We start from the raw sequence: 20849 nt of genomic DNA, 5'->3' as shown, positions 1-20849 counted from the left end.
TCCAGAAAGGAAACAAACAAAACCCACTTACCAACAAGGAAAAGAGGAAACATATTGTAGTCACTATAATCCCAACAGTGACATGTTATCTGGCATATTTCCAACTCAGACGTTTAAAAAATGTAGTTAGTTTACCTTAAGTGTCCTATTTTCCCCCATTTCCCTTTTCCACTCTATTTAAGCCTATATAGCATCTCCAGAGATAAGCCTGCCTTTGTGGGTTAGCTGTATACCACTCCTTCCCTCTATTGTCTTTCTGAGATGGGATGGAAGTCTCCAGTGTCACGGCTTGGAAGACCACAGCCAGGCTCTCTTGGCTTGGTTTGTGGGAAGGGGAAGAGCGGGAACTGAGGAAGGACAGCCTCTCCCGCTGCAGGAGGGGAGTCCTCTTCCTCACAGTACAACCAGTCCTCCCTGGCATTTTGTTCATCATGGATACTGCTTAACTAAATCTGTTTTTAGTAGCCCCCAAAGGCGGAGTCTGTTGCCAGCTATCGTCATCCCAAACACTTCAGTCCTCTGTCACTGTGCCTTGGTACAATCCCTGCAATAGCTAAACACAAACATTATGTTCCCCCAAGTACAAATTATAGTTTTCAGGAGCTGCAATTTTATTTTGGTTATAAACATACAAAGGTAACCTTTATGCTGGGAGAGGAGGAGCCGCGTGAGAGACCACAGGCTGAGTCTCTGCTTTGCAGGGAACATTCCTGGGAGCACTTTCCTGCTTCGCCTCCAGCCGGCTCCGCTTCCCAAGCAGTTGCGCTTCCCAAGCAGTTGTGCTTCCCAAGCGGTTGCATGATACCAGAGCTGAAGCGAGAGCCAAAATGCCTTGTGGTGGCCGGGGCTGCTGGAGGGATCTGCTTCAGACCCAGCAGTCCTGGAACTGGGACTCAGAAAGGGAGAGGAATGCACTCAAACCGTGCTTCTTTAGCTATAGCCGGCACTTACTGGCAGCCTACACATTCAGGGGACAATTTTCCAGCCATGAGTTGTGACTTGGTTGCCACCCTGAGCCCCTGCAGAATACATTGCAGCACTTCTGAGCACGTGGGCTCTTCTCAGAGTGCCCCAGAGGTGCTCCCACCATCACCAGAGCAAGGTTCAGGAGTTTTTCTCCATTTCAAATGTCTCTAACCATTCCCTGCTCTGCAGATGTCCCATCACTACCCAGCACCAAGCTCACGACACCTGTCAAAGAAGCATGATGTCAAATTGCCCCTGCGAGCCCCTGAGTGCCCCTAGGCATTTCAGCCCTCCTGTCTGTCAAGCCTGCTAATGTGTCCCTTCCCTGCCATGAGTAATGGTGCATTCCTGGAAGCAAAAACTGCATTAAAAGTCTTCTTTACATGTGAGCTAAGAGCTTTTTTTGCCTCATACCATTTTTACTCATAAATATAATATCAAGGTGATCGTGTTCTTCTCAGACTACTCAGAGTGTTCTGTAAGTAAAACCTGCAACTGGCAATTTATCAGATGGAAAAATAAAAGCCACATTCGGTTTCTCCCTACACTTAAAAATGACCACGTGCAGTCTCTGAAGCAGACTGATCTTTTTAACAAGGTCATGAGTATCAGCCAGGGGGGAATATAACCACCCTGCACATGTTTTTCCTTCTACGCTGCTTTCTTACTGATGTTTTGCTCACTTTCTAAGCAAAGAGGAAGCCTCTCCTGTTCCCGTCACCCTGTGTTTATCCACATTCCAGCAGCCAGCGGCTGCTCCTCCAGGTGCTCTCCAAGGGCAAACAACTGGATCTTGCTGCAACAAGATCTTGAGACCCATCCAGCTCTGAGTGGGAGTGAGGTGGGAGCCCTGAGAGCAGAAATGATAGAGGCAGCGGATGGTGGGACACCATACAATCTTTTGAAAGCGTTGCTCCTGCAGACTAAGACAAAAAGCACAACACACCCTTCGCCTAGTGAAAGGACTGGAAACAGCCTTCAGAGTCAGAATAAATCCTGCCAGCTGTCCCTGGTGACAAAGCAGCCCAGTTTGATCAATACAGCAGCACTATTAACACTGCACTACCTTACATGAGGATAGTCATATGTTCTTGCCTCTGCTGAGCGTGGGGGAAGGGGTGCAAACTCCTACAGCAATTCACAGGGGAAACGTCTCTCTCAAAATCATTAAGATTGCACAAAGAATCTCTTACCCATTTCCATGCAAGCTGCTTTTTTGGGAGACCTCTGCTTCATTCATATTGATCAAGCTCAGGTGGAATCCCAGAAATAGTGTGTGCTTTATAGTTTTCTCAAAAAGAAATTTTGTTTTTAATGACTTTAGTACCCCTATCTTCAGGCTTTTTTCTGCAGCCATGAAGACCCTTCCTTTTGGGGGCTGGGTACAGACACGTAAATGTAGGTGGTTAACAACAGAAGGTAGGACTTTATGATTAGCAAATTTTGTAAAATGATTATGAGGATTAGGGGTTCAGTTAAGTGCATTTGGATGCAAGCAGAAGTAATGGTAGTAAAAGGGTATATATCGCTGCCGCTCCTGAGCCCCAGCCAGAGTCATGGCCTTTCTGTGTTTGGCTCAACAAACACAGTTACAGACAATCTTGGCGAGTAACTCGGGAATTGGCAAGAGACTGGAAGGGGAAGAAAAACAGTCCTAGCTAATCACCTGCTTAACCACAGCCAGCAAATCTGAGGATTTTGTAAAAACTAGGTCCTGTGTGCGCCTCGTGACAAGTTTGAAGGCGGCTGGAGAGGTACACCCCTATGCCAGGTGACTCAGTGTGGGAGAAAACATAGCAGAGAAGCTAAAGGCTGAGTGGTAAATACTGACAGCATGGGAGGAAGGACTGACTGTAACAATAAACACAAGGCCAGCAAATGGCCTTCAAAACCAGGAGAAAGACCTTCTTACCCACAAAGAGAGGTGTGTCATCCATTGCTGGAAAGAAAAACTACCACAGAAACGCTGCATCGGCAGCAGCTGTCTTTCTCCAGCACTCAGCTGGGACAACACATCATCAAAAACAGGGAAAACGACAGACTCACTCCCCCTCCACAGGGAAGAAATCTTGCCATGTATCCCCTCTGCCACCTCTCCACCAAAAATCACTGAGACTATCAAAGCCAAACCCTGCACCAGGGAGGTGAAATGCTGAGATTGAGCACACCAGGCCACCTTCATGCTGTGTCTGCTAAGCGTTTCTCACCAGAGAAGTGTGGTGCTGCTCCAGAGCTGCTGGCACAAAGTCCTCCCAGAAAGGGGTGCTGCAAAAGTGTCTAGACAGACTAAAATTAAAAAGAACAAATTATATGACACTGCCCACTGTCTGCAAACCAGGGCCAGATTCTCAGAGGGAGGAGTAAATTGCTAGCACAGTAATCGTAGCTAGTGGTGTCATCTTAATTTACACTAGGCAAGGATCTGGCCCAGAAAAATATTCCTGTCAAGTTTGCAGCCAAAAATTCCTCCGCTAGACCACATTCCACCAGTTAAACTGGCAGGGAAGACAATTGCAGAAAGAATTTAATTAAAATGGAGATCAGGGAGCTGGTATCCTTTTCAAGCTCTGCTCTTGAATTCCTCTCTCCAACAACTGAGCGCTTGGGTGTCCCAGTTTCCCAGCCTGTAAAATGGGCATGCAACAGCTTCCCTGCTCTCTAAGGGCAATGGCTGTGAAGCATCTTGTCTGTTCAAAGCCCAACCATCAAATCAGACAGATATCTGAATGCTCTAAACCTCTGGGTCTTGACTGAAAGGGTATATATTTTTCTCTGCTGAAACTGCTCTGTCATTGCTCTTGGAAAATTTGAGCTTCAAAAAGGCAACCTGCAAGTTTTGCTTTCAAGACTGTAGGTGTCAGGTTCTCTGACTTATCGGGGTACTACTGAGGATTTTTTCTGCTCCAGACTGCACAAATTTGCCAGCACAGTCCCCGGTACTGAAATAAAGGTAGGCACAGAAAGTACTGCTTTCCCACAATTTTCTCATTCATATTTTATTTCTGAACTTCAGCATTTGTACTGATTAACATCTGGATGGACAGTGGATTTTCTGCATAGCCCTCTGTTTTCAGCTGTTCCAGGAAGACATTAGGTGGAAGAATACACCCAGGATGTAGACCAGTGCAATCACACCATCAAGTTGTAAGGATGGCGCCACATGGTGCTTCATTGTAGCAGGTCTTTTCTTTGTTTTCACTCCTTAATTTCTATTAAAACATTTGGCTTTTTACATGCTGGTCTGCAGGATCATTACCAACAGCACATGGTTTAGGACCTGTTTCTTTCCAGTCCTCATGTTCCACCCAAAAACCCCTCAAGGATACCCACAGCTTAAGAGCTTGCTGAATAAAGGGGAGAAAGATGACAGTTCCTGCAAGAAGTCTTCACAGCGGCAGAACCAAGCAAAAACTGGCAGAGCCCCACTGCCCACAGCCAGCTGTACACCTCATTGCTGTTTGGCAAGGCTCCACTGTTCTGTTATAACCCCGGCAGACCCTGTATGGGGCGAGCAGCTTTCCTCCTCCACAGGAAGGAGAGGGAATCACGCATGTTCTGAAACACCAGGAAAATATTTCTTTGCCGTGCGAGCAGCCCAAGCTGACTCAAAGGAGCGGAGACGGTTAAAAGCAGCACAGTGGACAAACACAGCAGGAAGGTCCAGAGCCCGGGGTGACCCGCCAAGCGAACCGAAGAGCGCCTTGCAGTCCAGAGCAGCTAACGCTCCCCCCTCCCCGGCTCAGGCAGGCTCCTTTGCCTTACGCGAGCGGCTGTGGAAAATCCTCCTTTAAGGCGGCGGGGACAGGGAGGCAGGGAGCCACCCTGCTCAAGGCCACGGAAGCCACCCACCCCAGTGGGTGGTGGCAGAGGGGGGACCCTCCAGAGGGATGGTGGTGGGACCCCACCACTGACCCCGCAGCATTTTGGGCAGGCCTCCTCCCTGCCCGTGTTGGAACGCCTCCCTTTGCTGAAGAAAAGGGCAGCGGTGTGCTGGGTGAGCACCGAAATTCGAGGGGCCTTTACCCTTTAACCATGATCCAGGTTAAACACCCACCTCACATCCATCAGCCACAAAAACAGTGGTCTTCAACTAACTAACCAGCATATAGATACTGTTTGCTGAACAAAGGGCAGCAACTCACAGCAACCCTGCTCTTCCTGATACTAATACACCATGTGATTTTCAACCCCACGGTTGTATTTGTGGTTTTAGGCTTTTCAGAACGCTGAGATCTTCCACGACTCGCTGTCAATAGCCAGCACTTAGAAGCAGCTACCATCAAGACAAGTCATCAGCACTGATTTGACTTCATCCCATTTAAAGTCTGATCTGTTTCGTTAAGCAAACAAACAAAACTTTGGCCTCAATTTTTTGTTTCCGTTTACTCGGATGGATCGCAGCCCTCACTATAAAAACATGCTTAATAAAAACAAATCAGAAAACTATGGAAACTGATAAAAAGCTTTCATTGTGAAGAAAAGCAGGGAAAAGAGCTTAAGGAGGAAATGCTAAATTTTTTTGTGATGCCAGCAGAGAGAGGCAGTATGTAAAGAAAACCACGCAGGGGCAGGAAATAAATCCTTGAGACTGAATTTGGAAAAAGACAAATTAATGCATTTATGGAAGAAACAGCAACACAACATGCACACTCAATACAAAGCAGAGATCCTGTAAGGCTGAAAAGAGACTGAGAATAGATAAGACACAGAGAAGACCAATATAGCTTTGAGGACACATTCTTAGCATCTGATATACAGGAAAACTGGAAGGAACAGACAGATGTTAAGTATGACAAAATTGAAAGGGACATGCACATTTATTACTATTTATCATGTCTGTTCCACAGGCAGTGTTATAATCTCCAGTCAATGAACAGGGGTCTCATTTCACATTTAGATAACAATCCTTGAAAGAGTTAATATAGATAAAGATGGGAAAAAGCGTCACAGACCATGCAGCTATGAACAGGGTGAACCCAAACAAAGCAATGGACTTGCGCATGGAGAAGAGAGAGAATATGGGAGGGGGAGAAATTAGACTCAGGTAAGAGAGAGAACAGCCTGTTAGATATTCCTCCCCTAAACTAGGTTTTAGCACATGCTTCCAAGTAAAGCAGGGCCTCGTGCTAGGTGGATTTCAAATGAGACTGGAAAGCACCACCGAAGCATTCAATAAGAAATGGCACCTGGGCAAAAGAATTTAACGATCTAACTGCTAATTTCCGAGTGTATTTGTTTCTGGACCAGATCTGCTTATATGCATGGTTTATTGTTGCTGGATGAAGGCAGTGACCAAAAATGCCTTTTCATCATGTACAACCTGCTCCTGAACCTTATTTGCCTTCAAAATTAGCCAGTAAGACCCCCTTGCTGATCACAAGGTCTTCCCTGACCCTTCTCTAACTTTAGAGGCCAAGCTGCAGTCAGAATATGGTCCTACACCATCTCTGAGCCATGCCATGCCATGCCATGGACTCGCTTTTGATTCTAGTCAGTGCAGAAGGAAGCCCCCACCTCCACAAACCTGGTCTCTCCTCTGAGACACATTTCCAATCTGATACATAGTACGTGTGTGATGATTCTCAAAATGAAACATGTCTAGCCACCCATATGTGCACAAGCAGGCACCCTTCATGATTCACATTTACACTACAGCTTTCTGACATCATTAAAACAGAGCAAAAAGGTCTCAAAGAGGACTGACTTACAGAAGCAGATTTTAAGGTCAAAAAGGGCCATTCTGATAATTTAGTCCGACCCTAGATGACACAGCCCATTGAATTACACAAAGGGCTCCTTTAGACGCTCATTTACACCCACTTTCAGGTTGGTTTCCACTGCTGGATATGAAAGCCCGAGGGTAAATCAGAATGGGATCCTTCCTTCTACCCATGCACTGAGACTGTTCAGAAACCGCTCCCATCTGTCTTCCATTTCACAGATGGGTATTACTCTCCTGGGGGAAGCAATGCCCACACCAGACATCATCCTACCTTGCAGTGTTGGGGAGAGCACGTTTAGCACTTAGAAATATCTTCTCATTCCCTCCCATCCCCACATTTTCTTCATTTGAAAAAACAAAGAAAACAAATCATGCTGCATCCTTTGTTTTATAGAGGGCTGCTCAGGACCTCCCACTCTTTGATGGAAAGAAAATTTCTTTCCGGTACAGTTTCCATCATTTATTAGCTGAAGGTAGGGGGAGAAATGGTATTTATAGGATGCCTAAGGCCAAGCTCACTATAAAACAGAAATAAGCCAATATATCCGGAGCACAACTTAGTGGCCTATTGTGCAACATTTTAAAAAACGTACTCTCTCATTATGGCACTTGAGAATATCTCCTCCCCCCAACACCAGTGGAAATACATTTATGAGAGCCATAGAGCAGCAATATTGTTTTAATCAAATCATTAAAATGGGTGTGCTGTTTTCTGCCCACATCCTGATATTTATTCCACATCCTGACAAGACCTGGGATTTGTATAGACCATTCTCCTGCAAGGTGTCAAGTGACTGCATGGACACTGGGCCAGTGTAAATCCGCGTATTGGCACTGTGACTTTGGCAGATCTGCATCAGTTTGCAACGGCCCAGGATCTGACTCACTGACTGACGTGAAATCCCCAACATGATGTGGGTACTACTCTTCCCATTTACAAAGAGAAAAAGCATTCAGAACAGAATGTAAAGGTTTCCTTGACCTTTTCCACTTAAACATAAGGAAATGGAAAGGAGACAGAAATTCCCATCTTATACCACAGTGCAACAACACCTGACCAGAAATGAAGCTTGCTCAAACAAAACACTGACTGAATTACAAGGCCTTGCAGCTGGTACAGCTCTTACTGCATGAAGATAATCTGTGTGAGACAGTCCCAGTGAAGAGGAGTCTTCAACCTAGGACATCCACTCAAAGTGTCCAGCTTGACAGGCATTCAAGACTTGGAATATGAGTATTCAGCATTTTCTAAGTGTCACATGCACTGGAGGTATTTGGGAATAAGAAACCACCCACACCTTGCTTCTCTTGCTTTCCCTCAAATGTGTTCTTCAAAGAAATGTAACATGAATTTCTCAAGTCAGAAAAAGAAATCCCAATGCAGCCTTTGTAGGGCTCTGTGTACCTACGGGTATTCTTCTCAACACTGAGAAACTATGCTGGGAAGTCACCCGTTTACCAAGTCCACACCAGAAAGTAACTCTGCACAGGCATTATTCTGTTCTCCCTCAAACAACTGGGGCTTATTCATGTTTTAAACAAACCACCAAAGCTCAGAAAGCCCAAGATGAGCTAGGCACACTCAGTAAAGAGTATTTAAACTGGGTACCTTGAAATTTATTTGCCAGCATCCAAGAAAGATTAATACAGGAGTACTCTCGGAAAACAAAACTGTCTTGAGTGAGCAGAAAATCAGGGCTGCCTGAAGAGAGAGCATGAGCTTTGCAGCCAACTCAGAAGTACAGTGTGATGCCATGGGACCAGGCTGTCCTGGAGGTAAGGGAACCAAGCAGAGCAAGGCCCCCACATTACCCTTCCTTAAACCCCAAATCACCCCAGCTCCTGAGGCACTGATTCAAGCAAACACCTTCATCCAGGGGAGCACTGGAGACAGAGAATTCAGCTTGTGTCTATAAGGTTTCATCCTGTAATCAATGGAAGAAACAGCAAAGCTCTTCCTGACCTTAACTGTACAATCAAACACCGTAAGACTCGTTCCCTGTTGGAAAAAAATCTCAGACTAAACCAGGCCCTTCCGTTTTCAAACACTGTATACAACAATCTTTCTTTTCACTTTAAAAACACAGGAGAGCTAAGGGATATGCTGATAAGAGAAGTCTATGCTGTTTTCCTGCAGTAAACAGTAGGAAACTACCCCAGGTGACATCCACTTACCCTGAAATTCTCAAACCTGCATGAGAAGCACCTTACAAGCTCTTTCACTGTATCATGTCAACACTTACAGCTGTCTGCCTCTTATTCCAAGATACTGGAGACCTCCAAAACTGTAAGTGCTTCCTTCCTCTGTTCTAATCAGACAAACGTCCCTTACTCTCACTATTTGACTGCAACCCCCACTGCTCTTTCACACGTTTCTTAAAGCCCCAACTCTCAGAGACTTCTTGTTACATCAGAACCACCTTTCTCAGCACCAAAACCAAGCTCCTGGTTTCCTCGATTGTGCAGGAAAGCCTACAAACATGACTTTACACTATCCCGAAAGATCAGAAACCAAAAACAAACATAAGAAACACGCACCTTGCTAAGAACCTGATGTACAGCAACCTTCAGATGTTCACAACCACCCTGAGGTGCTGGCACAGCTTATGAACAGCCAAGGGAGGGCTGTGACACCACCAGAGTGAACTGGGACAGCAGCGTCAGATGGAGACAGAAAAGAGCTATTTTGCCCAAACCAGCTGTATTCTCAAGTTGGTCCAGTGCCCTTTGCTTCTCTCTTATTATTTTAAAATGCGGACACATTTAAAAAAAAGCAAGAGACACTGAAGTTCACCCCCCTCTGATCTAGTCACTAATGAGGGAGGTTTCTTTTCACTGGCACTGATTTTCCATTAAGCAGCAAATGCAGCCTCTCCACTGTCCACGTGTTGGAAACAAAGCCACTTCTGGCGTGATGCTTTCCATATGAAACACCAGCTCCCATCTTTCTTCTCCCCTCTCCCTTCCTCCTTTCCATACTTTATTACTCACACGGCAGCTGTAGTAGCTTGCAGATGAGTGGAATGTTTTCTTCGGAGCAGCATAAATTTTCCAGGCTGACAGGGGAAGCCAAAAGAAAGAAAAGAAAAAACCAAACCCCAAACCAGGATTATTTAGTACTTTTCACCAGCTGGAAGCAGGCAGCAGGCTCTGCAGGGCTGGCACCCTTCAAACCACTGTGCAGCCACAGGAAAAGAACAAAGCGCCTGAGCTGCTCACCTCACCCTGCACCCTGGGGTGTGGTACACCTCAGACCCAGCGGTAAGCCAGAGGTGCCAAGGGAGGTGAGTACACTGACTGCTCGCCAACAAACCGGCACAGCACCTCGCCAGCAGCAGCTGAGCAGAGGAGAGAGGAGCGACCAGCAGTTCCGAGGAGCCGAAGAACACATGTGATTGCACGGCTCTTGTGCATCTCGTGCACCAACATGCCTTGCCAGACCCACACCCAGAGCGAGGGAGAGCAGGCCCCCAGGTTAGAGACCAGAAGTATGCAGACATTGCTTACAGCACCACGTAGGATTGTGGCTGCAGTTCTCAAAAGATGCAAGAGAGTCACAGGATGCAGAGGGTCTGGATACCTTTTACTAGCCAAATTGCTAATAGCTGGGGAAAATAAATCCAGTTTTAGGGGCGCAAGCCCTGAAACGGAAGGCTAAAATTGTCAACAAAGCCAAAGATGTTAGCCAAAACAAGTCTCTCACACGAAAAACAGGGCCAGGCCCTCAGGAAAACTTCTAGAAAGTAGAACTGGTTGAAACATTTCTACCAAACATTCTCAAAAAAATTTACATTTTTGCCCAGTCTGAAGTGTTTTATTGGAATATATTGGTTTTGGAGCCACCACATCATCCACTGAAATTTCACACTTCTAAGATGTAATCTGGAAGGGCAGACCTGAATCAAGCAAAGCAGTGACTCAAATCCAGGTCTCTAACATCACACCTAAGTGCTGTGATGTGGCCAATGTCCATTTTAGGTGTAAAAAGCAAACAGACAGGAGCACCTCTCGCCCCTTCTACCATTCCACCCACTGAACATTTTTCACCATGGTCTTTGCTAGCTGGAACCTTTGTTTTCCATCCAGCCCTGGTGGAGAATAAAGGCAGGTGACTAAAGGCAGCCCCCCACTTCACCCCCACCAGCACAAAGCAATTCAGTTCAGTGCTGATTTCCCTCCTGGGCTGGAGTGAGGACAAGTCAGCAGAAATTGCAAATGTTTACAAACCCAAGAACTGTCCTTATGCTTGAAAGTGAACTTTGCCCACTCGAAAGTCAGGATTAAAACCAAATGCCTAACAGCATAGTAGCCTATTAGTAGTGAAAGCATTTTTAAAATCTAATTTACTTGTCATGCCGCATGCATTTTTCCTCACTCCACAATCCGAACAAACAGTCATTTTCACTTTGATTTTCAGTCACTTCACTTCAGTTGCACAGGAAGAATGCTGCAGTGCGAGAGCTGCAAAGGCAGCAGGTGGGCAAGATGATCCTGTCCAAAAAATGCAAACCCTGCTTCCAGGGCTTTTTTAATTATACAGATGGAGATACTTCCATTGATTGCAGTTTCTGTCAGAACATGTTGGTTTACAAAGGTCCATCACGGTCAAACATCAACCTTACGCCAGAGTGCCTTTAAAACTGACCTTGGGAGGCTGCAGGTTTAAGGGCAGGATTTGTAAATCAGAACACTAATTGGAATGTCTCAGAAGAGCTTCTCACAAGCCAGTGTCCTTCTCCTTCGCATCCTTCCCCATCAATTACACTGTCTCCCAAGCTCGCCTGTGTCACTGCCTACTTCTCTATCCCTTGCAGAGCAGGAGCTGTTGACACCTACGTATGATTTAAACCCCAGCTTTGCACTTGGGTCCACAATGCCAAGAAATAACCAAGAGGATTAGGACATGTGAGACATGGTCTGTAAGCACCATGTTCAAAACCATTACGACACTTAAATAAGCATGCCTGCTGGACCTTCAGCAAACATTAATACGCAGTCTGTGCATAAATGACTCAGACTCGTTAGTGTACGTTGTAAAGTATACCACATGCATCTTAATAGTTCTCCAAATAATAACACATGTAATGAATACACAGTTGCACTGCGTGGAAATGCTCTGGATTGGAAATGATCCTTCACGTGGAAGAACAGGGAGAGGATGGGTACCTGCTTATAAAGGATTAAGAGCATCAGAACAGCTTAATATATCAGAGCTCATATACTAAACATTTTAAACAAAAAAATCCCATGTCTTCCTGCCCAGCCTTCCTACACCCAACTCCAACACCTTTTAAAAACCTAGAGAAGGGGCCAAATTAGTCCTGTGCCCAGGTTGTCTCAAAGATGACACAAACCTGTGGGAAGGGGGATTTAAGCTTACCTTTTGTATCCTTATTTTCATTTTTTCAGAGAGGCAGTGCCGCACCCTGCCAATGGCTCCCTGCACAGGAGCTGTCCTGCACTTTCAGCACCAGCCAGCTGGCGTGGCAGGATTTGGGCCAGCAGCTTCAGAGAGGCTGGCTGCCCATCTCCCCTTAGCCTAGCGCAACCCTCTCCTGCCCCAGCCGCTGTGCCTGAGCACTGCAAACCCCCAATATGAATCTTCACAGCAGCCCTATGAGAACGGAAGAGATGCCAACTCATTTTGAAACTGAAGAACTGAGAAGCAAAGGTTTGGTGTCCTGATTAAATCCAAGATGTCTAACTATCTTTGGTCATAAAGGCTGAAACGATTTCTTCTAAGAAGGGAAATGAGACATGCACCCTGCTCTCACAGGCAGCCTAAACTGAACAGCCAGGCAGCCTTCCTCACCAGCTGCTGCCAGAGCAGGGATGGCAAATACAGCCTGGTGAATGCAGCGATACACGAGCTTTTTCTGATGTACACACCTATCTCTCTACTGCCAGCTCTCAAAATGACACAATAGTGGCATTTTCTTAATGCTGCTGGCATCAAGTAAGTGTTGGAAACCCCAGGTTTTCTTATTTTTGAGAATAAAAGACAATAAACCAAATCTTCAGTGGCTCAGAAGCAAGGAAAGTAAAAAGAACATCAAATTAAAAAGTGAAAAGTCTGTGACTTTAAAGACAATCTCAGTGTCTTGGGAACCAGGCACAAGATTTTTTAACTCAAAGTGGCAATGCTGGGAAGGAGACACAGCCAAGAGAGTGCCAAACTCAGACACTCAAAACATGTGTAGTGCCTATCAAGACTGAAGCCAACGGAAGAAGACTGGGACAGTTTCAAATACAACAGCACCAAGCTGGGGAATATACCTGTGTAACATCTGGATTCCAAACCTGTTCTCTACCCAGGAAAATGTGGGAGGAGGGGACGCTCTTTCCCTAGCAGGTTTGTTTTGTTTGTTTGCTGCAGAATCAGCTGAACCCTGCAGTTCAAGTGAATCCAGATTCATCTGGACCAAGGCAGAAGCACCCATAGTACAAAGAGGACCCGTGGGGAGAAGATAATTCAGCAATTCAGGTGGGTGATTCCTGCAACTTCAGCCTGAAAGACACCACAAAAATGGCACTCCCAGCTCCTGAGTGTTGCTGGGAGTTTGGAAGTGGTGGGGGCATTGTAACGAATACGTAAGGGCATGGCCAGGAGGCACTTGAGAGTCCAGGGAAACAGAATGGATAGTAAGAGGGACTCAGCACCATTCTTGAAAACACCTTTATTAACTCTCCAGAATTCAGGTTTACCATCAAAAAGGAAAACTGCCACCAATTACAATACCTGTGAATAACTTCATGAGGTTTTGAGCGTGGTGATCAAAAGCCTACAATTTTTCTTCCCCTCTGCAAAATGGGACAAACTTGATAGGAGATGAGGTGTACTATTACCCCATTGCTTAATGTACTGAACATCAATGCTGCTCAGCCAGTGAGCAAAATCCCTTTGTTTTATACGGACAATTGCAATCAAGGTTGTTCACATGCAGCTACAAACAGAAGCAGCTTCCTTCTCGCTTCCCTATAACATGTTTCCCAATGCAGAATGGAGGAGTAACACACTGGACGTTTCTCAGTGGAGACTCATTTGACAAGGCCTCAAAAAATACGACAATATCCAGAAGATACCATTTGCCTCTACCCTCGAGAGCTTAAGTGTGAAATTACTGCGTGGAACTGAAGACCTTCTGCCATTTCCACAAGGAAGTATCAGATTGCAGACTAGCTATATATCATGATTTTTATGTAGCCTACTCTAATCTATGCATTGCCTGTTCAATAGGACATACATAAACGTGTGGGCTTGGGGGAGGGGAGGTTAAAGCATCCCAAACAAATAAAAGAAAATATTTTCTAGTTGAGTACCCACATTATGGTTGTGCATTGCTTAAAGGTATTTACACCATTTCAAAATCACTTGACACAAGTCACACACATAATCAGCTATTTAAGACCTGTAACATGGATTGCGGGGCTCTACACTTCCATAATGCCAAGAAATAATCACTTATAACAACAGATTCTGTAATTAAGGAATCATGAAACAAGAGACAGCAGTTTCAGTTTGTCTTCCATCTCTTTCTCCATCTCTTTCTGTAAGGTGATGGGAGTATGCTTTCAGCACATGGAGCGAGCAGAGAGCCTGCAGGTATAAATGGACTGACGCTTAGAGTCTGAAATACACTGCATTACACATGTGGCTGTTCTTGGAAGTCAACCATTTCTGCAAGTTATTCTCAAGAGGCATGATGTACTATAAGCACTTAAGAAATGTGTTACACTGTGACTGGAACCAAGATGAAATAGCAATATTAAAAGAGATGGTTTAGTTTATGTAGTGGCCAACTATGCCATTAAACTAGAACAATGGAGACGATGGGGAGGCAGGAATGTTCTCCAGTGTGATTTATTCCTTTCCAGTAGCAGTGGAAATTTTTCCTATAGGCCTGAAAATGACCCTGTCTGCCAAATAGAAGTCAGCATTAAGATGTAAGAGTTCAGCTAGATTAGTCACCTCAGGATACTCTGCTCTCACACAGCACAGGGATCTCAAAGCACTTTGCCAGAACAAGTCAAAACTCAGCCTCCCAGTCCCACAAAGACCCCACCTTAGCATCGTTTTGTCAGATGCTTCAGCAAGAGGGAAACTGAGGCTTGAAGAATTGATTAAAAATATGCAAAGAAGGCTCTACAACAAAGTCAAGAGTGAAACAAAGGCTTCCTTGATCCTACACTTTACAGGAAACGTGCATCTTCCTTGAAAAGATCATTGTTTGCTGCAGCTGAGAGCAGCCGGGTCAGCCAAGGCAAGAGGAAATGTTATCGGGCAATGGTTATCGGGCAAACAATATAATGCCATTTCCACTTCTGCCAGCCAATTAGACCTATTCTGCCCGATGACACATGTGGGAAAGGCTGGCTCTTTTAGAATAAGCCAGGGTTTAGCACCTAAGCCTTGCTCATTTTATACACTTGCATCAGCTGCACACATGGTGACTCTATGCATCTACCTGTTCTTTGTGGTCCTGTCCTCTGACACTACGGGAACTGCCATGCTAAAGGCTGCCCTATGGCCCCCACAGAATATGAAGAGAGCCCCAAAACGTCTCCTGATCAGACCCCTTCTCCACACAAGAATGGTGAGTCCAGAGTCATCCAAGGGGCCTATGGAGAAGGATAATAGTGATGATTTGAAATATTATCCCTAGGAAGAGACATACCTGACTACAAAAGATGCCTTCTGCACACTGATCTTTTAATGACTCCCCAAATGACATTGTAAAGGCCCAGCTCGAAGAACAGACTGAAGCCCCATGTCCAGCCCTTCCCAATTCTCAGCCTTGCTCTCCCCCTCCTTGCAGCCTGGCACACTGAGAGTGGGACCACGTGCAGCTGCACGGGCTACGCTCCTCACAGTCACCTCCCTCAAAAACAGCCTCCTACCCACTTCCTTCCTCTGCAGAGTAACGAGGCACTCTTCGGCCTCGTGCTGTCTCTCCCAGCAGTCTGGTTCCAATCTCAGGGATGCCACATCAGATATCTACCCCCGAGCAACGGCATATGGGGCCAGAGGTCTGCCCGGTGCACCGCAGCAGCCATGCAGGTGCTAAAATCTCCCCCCACCCAGGTCCTGAACTGCAGAGTCAGCTTGCAGGGACAGAGAGCAACTAGGATGGTTCAGTCAGAGCCAGGATGAAGCACCAGGCAGAAACACACAGATGCTGAGATACCAGCCAGCTGACGTACAGCAAACGCCTCGTTTTCCAATCCAGAGAGCCCACCTCTTCCTTTAATCTCTCTCAGTGCTGTGGCAGCTCAACGCTGCTGGAAAAGCTAAACAAAGACTAAACAAAGTTCTCTCCCTCCTGATGAAGTTGTGCTATGAATTACTGATTAGATCCTGACCTCCCCACTCAAAGAAAAAACCATCCTGACCTCAAAAGTGTTTTGCCTGAAGATGTACACCCAAAGCTGACATAGGGAAGCTAAGCTTTTGCTGCCTAAAAAAAATAAGCCCTCCCTTCTCAACATGTGTTTCAAAATAACGTGAAACACATCGTGGATTCAATTCCAGCTTCCACTTCAGGTATTTCCACTTCTACAATGTAAACTATGTCCAAGGCGGACAAAGGGGTTTTTTTTGTTTTTATTTTTCCTCCTAAAAAAGAAACCTACACTAGAGATGGCAATCTCTTCCTACACAAAATCTGTTTGTTTTGTACATATTGTTAGGCTGCTCTCATTCAACTCCAATGCTAATTGTCAAAAGCGCAGATACCAAACTTGCTCACATTTCCCTTGCAGTGGGAAGGAAAAAAGGGAAAGATCAGCTAACTGCATGCAAGCATTTAGCAACGTGCCTGCGCTGTCAGTGCCCTCCCTGAGTGATGGGTGTTTCACAATCGGCAATATGAGCAACTGCCCCAGCTGTGTAGTCCTCAGCCATCAGCTACTAAAGAGTAGTCCAGACTCAGGAGAAAAGGAAGACAGGACTGTGTCAACACTTTCACCCCAAGGCATGCTCTGATTTTCAGTGAGGCAAGTGCATCTTTTACGGTATCGCAGTAGACACCATTTCTAGGAGGAGGAACTGGCACGGACTAACCTCTCTGCATCAAGAACTAGTAGCTGCTAACCACAAAACAACTGGAGCTCACAACGTGATAAAGAAGCCTGCACTTGACCCACACAACTACTTCCCCCCTTTTAAGAGGCTGAAGTAATCTCCTGGGGTGCTGCTTTGCTGCTGGGAGAAACACTGCTCTGGAGCCTCTGTGGAGCTTGGGTATGGCACCAGAGCTCTTCACGGGAGTGGAGGCAAGACCCATTCAAGTGTTTTCATTCAAAATTAAAGCTGCTGCTTCCCAGTTCTGATGCTTCCCGCAAGGATCAGACACTGCCCTGTCAGCTCTCTTCCCTGGGGTCTCAACTGCAACCTGACAGTTTTAAGGGATGCCTTTAGAAACACACATACATGCACACACATCGCTTGTCCCGAAGTTGCTAGAGTTTGCCTAAAATAAATAGATCGCTAAGACGTGGCTACATTTGCAAGTGATTCAGAAGAATGAAATTGGGGTCTCTGTGTCAGTGGGTCTGCCAAGCCTGTGTGACAGCATGCTCTGTACAGTCAGCTTCAGCTGCTCCCACCACTGATACATCAGTTTTGCTGCCTGTTGTTTGCAAGAAGAGTCCAGGCAGCAACAGGGGAATAAAAACAAACTGTAAATACAGGATGTATTATGAAACATCAGGCACTGGTTGGAGGATTTGAGGGGAAATAAGGGAAAATGTAATAAATTATTGTCAACTTCTCTTTTCAAACATACATGGAGAATCAGTGGGGTTTAACCAGGAGAGTGTGAGTTTAAATTTCGCAAAGGTAACAGTGGGCTTGGGTAGGTACATTGTACTGTATAAAACAAACTGCTGCTCTTCCACGCATAAAAGGCAGCAGGAGACAGAGTATCACACACAGTACTGCCTAAAGCATGCTGGCTATGTCAACAGATTATCTCGCTTTGGACTGTCTGGACTGTTACTAATATGCAACTGAATATGCAACCAATCCAACAACAATGATGCTGTGAAAATAATTTTTTAATGAAATTATATTAACCTCTTCAGTTTAATTAGCATGTTAAAAATATAACAGGAAAGCAGATGTGACTATCATGGATGTGCGAGCTGAATATTAATAACAAAAAGCATCCCCTCCCCCTCGCAGGATAAAGCAAAGTTGGATCGGTCATTTTGCAAATTAAATCCTGAATGTGTTCGCACTGTAGCTGTCAATAAACCTCTCGTGTGTGCGCATATACACACACAAAGCTGAAGCCAGAATAATTTTACCAGGGTAAACCTTTAAAGATCCAGCCCCAGTCCAGCTGGACAACAATGCTCAGCCCCAGTGCTCCACTGAAGCCCTACCATCCACATTTCTCCCCACACACACTTCTAAGGAAAAATTAAATTAATATCCCAAGCTGTCATTTACTGAAGACCTAACACATGCTACCCTTATGCTAGCCAAGACTAAGGTGAATGCTGGCAAGACAAAATCCAGTGGCTCGTTATTCTTATACCAATAGTGCCACGGGTCCGTGTGCTGCATTAGCACCACATGTCATCCCAGCCACACTCCACTATTCCTACCCTCCAGCGGATTTTTTTTTTTTCTTTTAAAGAGACACTAGTTTCCAGAATTTTGCCTAGCATATCACCTCTGCCAGAAAAATCACATCAAGAAACAGGATGGTCTCACAATGTCCTGCCATAACGAGGAATCCTGTCTTTCCTTTTCCCTCAGTATCCCAGCTGATAACTATTTATAGATCTATGCATTTGGGCTCATAGTTCCATTTTATACAACTCTTTTCTCTGTAACCTACTCTTCTCCTTGGTCTTATTTATTCACGCCACCAGTCATCATTTTAATGCGTTCGTAATACTTGATTTCCATCTCTATTCTAATTCTGCCTGCATATTAACCATACAGTGCCTCGAAACACACTGGATTACTGGAACCAGCCTAAGGCGTCATTGTTTTAAGATACAGCAAGAAGTGTGTGTTTCTCCCCACCTTCTATTAAAAAAAAAAAAAAAAGAAAAAAAAAAGAATAAGTCACCTCCCTAGCTACAGAATTTACCCTAAAAGCTTTTGCTAGTGCTTCCACACACCTGCCCACCCCCCAGCTCTGATTTAAGCTACGATTTTTATTGACATATACTAATTACCTGAAAATAAGAATGATCTATTCCGTTTCCACCAGCTGCCAGTTGTCAGCACTGGCTGGAAGTGATCAGCCTTGTTCAAAACAACGAAAAAAAAAAAAATCTAAGCTCAAAAATAAAATAAAATAGTAGTCAACATAAAAACAAAACCCTGAAGAATGCCACCGGATCTCAGGTGCTGCCGGGCGTGCTCAGAAAGGACTGAAGGCAGACAGATTTGAATGGACTGCTCAGTTTGTCGTGGCAAAAAATACAGAGATTTAAAGGTCTACCCACGCGGAAAAAAAAGAACCACCAAAAAAACCCAACCCTGAATTAAAGAACAAAAATAAAATAAAGTCAGAAATGCAGCCCCAATGCACCGACTGCCTGCACTTAAGAGATTTACAGGAGTAATTTAAATGATTCACCTGCTGCCAGTTTTCCTCCAAGGATGGCAAAGCTGAGAAGTAGCCGGTGTCGTGGACAAGCTGGAGTTCCTGGAATATACTATAACTAGCCAAGACATCCATGCTGCTGCTGAGCAAGACCCTTTCTTTCTGCTTTTGTGTGTGTTTGTTTGCTCGGGTGGGGGGTTGTTTTTGATCATAAAAAAAAAAAGGAGGAGGAAAATCAACCAATGATAGATCCAGCGTCCCTTTGGCTTTGTTTTGTTTCAGTCACACTTTAAAAAAAGAGAGGAGAGAGAGAGAGAGAATCAGCGCGCAGGGACGGCGAGGGCCGGGGGCCGGGCCGAGGAGGACGAGGCGCCGGCGCGCACCGAGCACCCCGCGGCCGCCGCACCGGGGCACGTCCCCGCCGCCGCGCACCGCGCAGCCCCGCGCCGCGGCCATGCGCGCTCGCGCTCGCCCTCCCCGCCCCCTCCCCTCTTTATTTTCGGGAGACCACATCCCCCCCCCCGTTTTCCTCTCACCCTCCCTCGGCAAACCCGGCCCCCCCTCCCCGCGGCCGCCTCCGCCTCGCGGCCGCCTCACGGCCGCCCCGCCCCCAGCCCCCCTCCCACCAGCGCGCGCAGCCGCGCGGCCCACTCAGGCAGCGCGTGACCATGTAGGGTAAACGGCGGGGCGGGAGGGGCGGGTCCGCGGCGCGCCTGAAATTACTGTCGCCCAATGGCAGCGCCGCTCAGGGCGCGGGGGGCGGTGCCGGACCGCCGGCGGGGGCGCCGATTGGCCGACAGCGCGGCTCCCACCTCCTCCCCGCGACCCGCGAGGCGGTGCGCGGCGAGCTATTTTTAGGGCGCTATATAAGGGGGCGGCGGGGCGCGCGGCAGCGGTGGAGCGCGCGGCGCGCTGAGGGATGGCGAGGGCGCCTCGGCCCGGCCGCGGTGGCCGGTGTCGGCGGATCGACCGCTGCTGTTGAGGGTGTTGGGAGGCCGGCCGCCTGTCCCTGTCCCTCTTCCCGCCGCCGGCCGCCTGTCCCTGTCCCTCTTCCCGCCGCCGGCCGCGGGGCTGCCTCGCCGAGGCGCCGGCACGGGAGGGGACGGGGAAGGGGCCACGCGCTTGTCGCCCACCGAGCAGCCTGCCCTTCCCGCCCTGTCTGCAGCCGTGCACCGCTCTCGCTCGAGTCCCCGGGGGCTGAGGGTGGCCAGGGTGAGGAAAGCACTTTTTTTCTCGGTCACAGATGGCTGGGAAAAGATGCGCAGCCGGCGAGGGCGCTGGAAGGAGGCAGAGCGGGAATATACCCTGAGCAGGAGCAGCCGGTGTGAGGAGCGTGTGCTGGGTGCCTGTGTGTGGAGACCGCAGCAGCCCAGCTTCCGAGCGGTGCTAAGTGTTCATCCAGCCAGGCTACCTCCAGAAATGCTCGTGTGCTTACTAAGGCATCGACTGTGGCGTTTGACCAGGCTTAGCTGTGAGCTGAGCCCTCTTTGAGTGCTAGTTTGGGTTGGCTAATAAGCTGTTTGACCTTAAATGGTTAGTGTGGTGCAGAGCTTCCCCAAAAGCATACAGGACATGGTTGCATTTCTGCTTTTGGA

The 20849-nt window shown here is 46.8% G+C and overlaps 1 protein-coding gene across 2 annotated transcripts in view; it reads right to left on the bottom strand.

The window, feature by feature from the left end:
* KLF7 (KLF transcription factor 7) overlaps positions 1-19712 on the bottom strand; it is a 66253-nt gene extending 46541 nt beyond the window's left edge. For both annotated transcript variants that reach the window (XR_012650446.1, XM_075028205.1), the window contains exon 1: positions 19288-19712. Coding sequence is in view for 1 of the 2 variants with exons in the window: in XM_075028205.1 (XP_074884306.1) it covers positions 19288-19389 (102 nt within the window). In the remaining variant the exon portion in view is untranslated. The remainder of the gene's footprint in view (positions 1-19287) is intronic.
* Positions 19713-20849: the final 1137 nt, after the last annotated feature.

The sequence above is a fragment of the Buteo buteo genome, chromosome 5 (assembly GCF_964188355.1).
Source record: "Buteo buteo chromosome 5, bButBut1.hap1.1, whole genome shotgun sequence".
NCBI lineage: Eukaryota > Metazoa > Chordata > Aves > Accipitriformes > Accipitridae > Buteo > Buteo buteo.
Note: the sequence above shows the minus strand (reverse complement) of the source record. Positions and strands in the feature narration are given on the sequence as shown.